Genomic DNA, 6,922 nt, shown 5'->3' with positions numbered 1-6,922 from the left:
CACACACACACACACACACACACACACACACACACACACACACACACACACACACACACACGGATTTGCTGTGAGAATATTGCTGCTCATGTGGGAGTCATCCTGTCAGAGAACCTCGCTCACTCCCTTCCACTCTCCCTCCATCTCTCGCTTCCTTCCTTCCTTTTTCGTTTACTGCTCCCTCCCTCACCCGTCCTCTCTTCCTCTCCTCTCTCCATTATCTAGTGGCCACTCATTCTCCAACCCTCAGAGGACACTGTGGTTATTTCTAAAGCCTGCTGCGTGTCTCCTGTGGGATGGATTCCTCTGGATTTATCAGTCACTGTGCTGCTCTAGTCCAGTCATCCGACAGACTGGTGCTTACTGCAAAAAAGTTTTGTCAGCCCTGCTGTAAGCTCATTTCTTTCCTGGTTGCTTTTCTTATTTTTTTTTTTTACAAGTGTTCTTATATATTACACAACACACAATAATGTATTATAGTTGCAAGCAGGTATGTAGTATTTGTTTATTTTTGTATTTAGAAACAACTATAACTTGTGCAGTAGACTCTTGAAGCTTGTTGTTGTCTGCATGGTTATGTCTCATCAGTAAAGTCCATCAATGTCTGGCATCAAAAGTCTAAATTGATGGGATATAATACAGCAAAGCTACTTCCATTTTGACTCAGCCCTGCTTTCACACTGATTGCTCATCATTCATACAACACACTTGTCACAGTATCTGAGCACAGAGGTCTCTGTGTTTTATAACATGCAGCTGACTGAAGGGAGGCTCTCAATCTGTGGAAACAGTTTGTAGATGCCAGATGTCATATAGATGGGTTATGGTAACCTCTTAAAGAGTCATGAGAAATTTCCATGAGCTTGAAGAAAGACAGACAAGGGCTGTCTGCTGACTAAAAGAGCTATTCAGGGGGTCTTTGTGTGTGTGTGTGTGTGTGTGTGTGTGTGTATTTAATCTTCCCCAAGATCTTATTGTGCTGTTATCTCTGAACTCCAGACATCTGTGACACGTAGCAGACCTTCTCTGCAGCTTTCTATGTGTTACTATTCACACAGATAGAAAACGACACAAAATTAAGAATATTTTTCTGGCATCAAATTACACATCCCTAATCACATAAACAGTAAATACTGAGAATGTGTAGATTTATGTAAGTTCAGAAACGTACATTTGTTCTTGATTTAAAAAAATGTATTATTCAGCATTAATCTACTCAGTAAAAGTATCACTAAAAGCTACTAAATAATCACATAGATCAAGTTTTTCGCAGACTTATTTTCTTCTGAGAATGTAATCCGTCCATCGATATTTCGTTGGTTTTAATATTTCAGCAGAAAGCAGAAATAAACAGTGACCCTGGATTTTTAAATTCAGAACTCCTCACCAAACACGCCTGAAGACTCGTCACCACCCAAACAGCCTCACTGTACAAGGGCATTATTTGAACACGATTTATTAATGTTCTCTTATACAAACAAGTAAAAAAAAAGAAAGAAAGAAGAAGAGTCTAGACACGGCCCCAGAGGAAATGATCATGCACTGAAGTAATATGAGGTGAGATCACGTCTTTATACTGTAAAAGACAGCACTGCTGGTTCCCACATCCCTGCATGAAGTACGGCATGTACTTTACAACATGACTCGCTTTTATTACCATTTAAATATCGTAATAGTATATACACATAGTATGTATATAAGCCCACAACAAGACAGTGAGAGATTAGCAAATTGTGAATATTTCCATCTGTCCATCTTAAAATTCTTGAAGAAAGCATAAATGACCCAGATCATTGTACATGTGCCCAAATTGTTTTGTATTTAAATGGTTATAACCCATTACTGTACTGTAATAAAATTAAAGGGTTAGGGTTAATGTTCCATGCTAATATTTTCTTGCCAGTGTGAAAAACTGTTGTCAATTTCAACAACTCTATATAGCCCACACTTGGCTATAAGGCTTTTTGTCAATATTTGCACAATAAGTCAGTGAGTTGACCTTGAAGACCTTGGTGGATGTAAGCCAGATTTTAATGGATTGTTAACATGACCCCACTCTACACCTCTACTAAGTTTTATCAGAATTGTTTCAAAACAGTTTGATCTATGGTGTTTACAGATAGAATGACACTATCAAAATCCTACCTACCTCCTTGGCGCAGGGAATAAATATTTGGAAAGCAGTAAGGAATTCAAGGATTCAGCAGAGACTGAAGGATGTATATGATGAGGCAAAGCTTTCCCTAATCTGTAATATTTATCTTTGAAACTCCAAACATCTGGAAGCCTTTCCAAAGACTCACGGAGCAGTTAATCAACCCAGTACAAACCGATCATTCTAGGTTTTTAATTGCATGAATGTTTACTTTTGATAACTTTATTTGGAGCCACATCTCTCTTGCTTGCTTCTGTATTTCTGTGCATGTGTCTGTGTACCAGCAGAGCCATGTGCTTCTGTATCTTGAGGGCTCAGTGCTGCAGGCAGTTGGAGAGTTGGCCTTCATTCAGTCCTCACGGGGGTGTGGTGGTAGTGGTGGTAGTGTGCAGAAGAGAGGCTATTAGATGCCAAATGAACAATAATTTTCTGTAGCCTGGATGCAGCCCCAGTAAACGGCTAGTTTCTTTTTTTTTAAACCCATGTTTTTTCCACTAATGATGTGCGGTTAGCCAGCAAATTTGAGCAAAAAATACACGAGTGACTGAGTCATGCAGCTGAATGACTGCTGATTTTTGAAATTAATTTTGGTTTCAAAAGAATTTGTTAGTTTATTTTGTGTTTTGTCCAAGTCTAATAAAGGAATGCCTTCTTTTTTTTTTTTTTTAAGTTACCCTTTGTTGTTTTGTTTAAATATTTATGTTGCATTGTTATATTTTAACGTCATCCTCTGCAGACTTTCACATCTGTGTCCACCTGGAAAAGCTAATTGTGCTTTTTGAATGCCACCACTGTTGTTTATTCATCCTTAGAGCTTCTGGTGGTATTTAAACATAATGCCTTTGTATTTTCTCACCACGGTGACCTTTCTTCACAAACCCGGTCTGAAGCAACCAAAGTAATCTTAAGGGGTTGCTGAGTTTTGCCAGTAGGTTGATGAACTTGACTTTCAACAAATTTTTTAATGAGTTATGCTTTTATTTTTTTTAGTTTAGCCAAACATTCTATTAAGATATCCTTGGGATCTACTAATACTCCATTCATTGTTCTCCAAATCGTCTCCTGTTATTTAAAAGCAAAACAAAAAAAGCTTACTGAAGATGTTGTTCAAGTTAGTTTCCAATATAGACAAAAAGAGATCGAATGAACTCAGAAGGTATTAAAAGTTTTTATTTAATGTACTGAAGTCTTGCCTTCCATGTTTGATCTGAACAAATGATGTTGCACGCAAGTTAAACCCTTTTTGTTTTTATTTTATTTTAATAAGATTTCTCTCAGCAACAGCAGATCTGTAGCAAGCATTCTCGCTAGCTATAGTTGAATGGAAGATCATCGTTTTATGGTGGGAAACTGTCAGTATTAGCTAAAATACAAAACTCGCGTCAGAACTTGAGTAAATAATGGCAAATGGACTGCATTTATATAGCTGGTTTATAGTACTTCCTGATCTACAGTCCCCCAAAGTGCTTGTTTGACTTTTCTTTCTGCCTGTATTAGCTCTTTATGACTCACTTGTTTTATCTTAACTTTGAGATTGTTTTACTGTACAAAATGGTTTATCTTAGGTTTTCTTAGGTTTTCCTGCCATTACAGATCTTAGCTTTGGCCTCAAAATGAAACACATTTTATTATCAGAACAGTCCTTATTGTTTTGATGGGGTGAGGTGACCTGTGACTGAAGGCTTCAACAGAGTGGATGCCCAGGGCACCCATCATCCCCTCTCCCCTCCTCTGCTGTCAGTCTGTGAGGCAGGAAACACTTCCTGCCCTTTCGTCACCATGAAGGCATTTAAGTGTGAGACTCACTCAAACGTGAAACTAAAGTGAAAGTTCTCTCCAGTTGAACAAAGTGAGCACGAAAAGTGCAGAATATGAAGTCTGCTGGAAAAAAAAATTGCTTTGGTTTAATTTAATCACTCAGGATGGCGTATATGTACATGCCGAATTATCTGTTTCCTGTGGAGGCTTCACATTCCTGCTTTTAAGAGGAAGAGAGGCTGAGGGAGTGACAGATGGCATGTTAAAGTCATTTGAAAATGATGGCCAGGCACTGAATGAAGGCGTGAAGCAAGGACTGAAAACAACATTATTTGGACACCAGAGGAGTCTAATGTGGAGGGAATAACTAAAAGGGCCTCCTGAGTCTCTGCTGCTGTACTCATGGCGTTCTGTATTTGTCCTTTTAGTTGAGAACGAGAGCCACTGCGACTTTGTAAAGCTCAGAGAGATGCTGATCAGAGTCAACATGGAGGATCTGAGGGAGCAGACACATGCCCGCCATTATGAGCTGTACCGGCGCTGCAAGCTCGAGGAGATGGGTTTCAAAGATACAGATCCTGACAGCGAGCCATTCAGGTAGATGGTGGACACACCCAGTGCAACACAGACAATGCGTTTATTGAAAGGCTCACACAGTCAACCAACTGTCAACAGCAATGAAAGGAAACGATTATCTTTTGAAGACTGTGCCTAATCTTTCTTTGTTTCTGTTCTCTGTCCTGGCTTTACTGCTCTGCAGCCTTCAGGAGACGTATGAGGCTAAGAGGAAAGAGTTCTTGGGGGATCTGCAGCGCAAAGAGGAAGAAATGCGGCAAATGTTTGTCAACAAAGTAAAAGAGACGGAAGCAGAACTTAAAGACAAGGAGAGAGAGGTCAGTCTGGAAAAGCCGAGCTGTCGTTTATTTGATAGTCAATTGCACCTGACATGTCCACACATCAACTTCAGGTGCATTTTTGTCAGAAGATCAGAAATATTGTGCACACAGTTTTGCATGGCATCTGTAAAACCTGTTGAGTTCAGCACATTTTAAGATATGACAAAGTGTCTGCACATGTGAATGACCGACTCTGTTTGTATTGGTTTATCCTAATCACTCATATCTGGCACCACTGTGAGAAAGTACCAAGACCCTCATCACACGATTTCCCTACAGTGAGGCTCAAAGTTATGACTCAGTGTCAGTTTAGGAAGCTGTGACTACACAGAAAGAAATGCACAGATCAAACACTTTAAATTATTGTTTGTAACTTGACTGTATGTCTGATCTAAGAAAGTTTGTCTTGGCATTTTTAAATTTTGTGCAGTTTCTACAGTTTACCACCAACTTTCTCAGTGTTGGAAAGAGATGAGTTTTCACCTCCCATCATAGTATTACGATTGAAATCTACAATAGTGCATTATTTCCTTGTTGTACTTGAGGAGTGCATAAAATGTTGCTAAGGGCTCCCAGTAACCATAAAAGCGACACTTTAGGTCTTTAACACCTGCATTTAATAGTTTCTATTTTGTTTGAGTGTCTACTTGTCAACTATACAGGGCCCTCAAAAACACTTTGAGCAGCTCTGCAGTGCATCCAGTGTTATACATACCAAAGTGTTGCACACTGCAATAGCAGATGATGGTGTGTTGTCGATCACAAGGGAAGCAGTGTATGACTAAACAGGGGGATGCCCTGTTTTTCACTGCACTTCATAATATGGTTATTTAACCTGCTCTTAGTAATATAACCATGCAAGACAAAATTATATACACTGAAAAAATATAGGAAAAGCCAATGTTCAGTTCAGTTTGAGTATAAAAATATTAGTCAGACAAACTCTTCCTAAACTGCCCTTTCTTCTAAAGTTTCGTCTCTCTTGTCCTCATCCCATTTGTCCGTCTCCACACTCGTCTTCTCCCCCTCAGTTGCACGAAAAGTTCGAGCAGCTGAAACGGATGCACCAGGAGGAGAAGAAGAAGGTGGAGGATAAGCGAGGATACCTGGAGGAGGAGATGAACGCCTTTAACAAGAGGAAGGCGGCAGCCGAGACACTGTCCTTATCTCAGCCCGTCAAGAAAGACAAGGACAAGAAAAAGTAAGGCAGTCCCTCTAAGTCACTCAATCGTGTCATTCTTCTCTCAGTAACAGGAAGCTGCTTCTTTTTTAAACCCTACTCCTTTCTTTAAGTAATCCTCTTGCCTTTCACTGTGTGCCTTCAGAACCTGAAATGATTTCCCCGCTGCTCTTGTCTCTTCTTGTTTTGCTGAGTAACACTGATACACGAGGTTAGCATTCTGCTAATTCCCTTGGATTTATGGAGCCTTGAATAGAGCGTGTTTTGCTGCTTTAGACCTGTTGTCGACCTGTCTCCAATACACAAGCATTTCAACCATTATAAAGGCCTGGCATGCGTTAAGGAAACTTCCTCTCCTTTTTGTCCTGCCCAAGCTTAACATTTCCTGTGCTTTCACTCTTTCCTTTCGCCTCGCTCTAATTATTCAGGATACTCAGTCAGGAGGTAGTGAAAACCTCAGAAAGGGCAAAACTGATGTTTCAATAGGGGTGTGCTCATCGTTGTTAAATCTTCCACTTTATACCTGATGCTTTCTTTTTAAGTACGGTATTGCACTGACATGCATAGCGATCTATAGCTCACCCATCACAGCAGGGATCAAGGTGCTGCGGTTGTTTCAAAGCCCAGTCGGCATTGTTTTGAAATTCCTTCGTTTAAAGCTGCATTCTAGGAGCCTTCAGCTTGTTTTGTCTTTAGACCAACTTGTTCACATACTGTTGATAAGAGGCTGCTTTTTTCTGGTTTAGTCTTGGTCAAGTACAACTTGACTGTTGAAGCTATAAAATGAGTTTGATCTTAGACCAACATTTTTGCTCAACCTCCATAAAACTCATGTAGTAAAACAGAAGTTTAGCTTGAAGTTTCTTGAAGCTGATAACGTTTTGAAATCCTTATTAGGAGCTACAAAATGCAAGTTCAGTACTTGGATTCAAC

At 39.8% G+C, this 6,922-nt stretch overlaps 1 protein-coding gene across 2 annotated transcripts in view; it reads left to right on the top strand.

Moving 5' to 3' along the window:
• The window catches only part of septin8a (septin 8a), a 37,204-nt gene that overhangs the window by 22,581 nt on the left and 7,701 nt on the right, over positions 1-6,922 (top strand). For both annotated transcript variants that reach the window (XM_005727762.2, XM_005727761.2), the window contains exons 7-9: positions 4,342-4,510; positions 4,674-4,806; positions 5,841-6,010. In XM_005727762.2, the coding sequence (XP_005727819.2) occupies positions 4,342-4,510; positions 4,674-4,806; positions 5,841-6,010 (472 nt within the window). The remainder of the gene's footprint in view (positions 1-4,341; positions 4,511-4,673; positions 4,807-5,840; positions 6,011-6,922) is intronic.

The sequence above is a fragment of the Pundamilia nyererei genome, unplaced genomic scaffold (genome assembly GCF_000239375.1).
Source record: "Pundamilia nyererei isolate P.nyererei 1_Seehausen unplaced genomic scaffold, PunNye1.0 scaffold00026, whole genome shotgun sequence".
Taxonomy (NCBI): domain Eukaryota; kingdom Metazoa; phylum Chordata; class Actinopteri; order Cichliformes; family Cichlidae; genus Pundamilia; species Pundamilia nyererei.
Note: the sequence above shows the minus strand (reverse complement) of the source record. Positions and strands in the feature narration are given on the sequence as shown.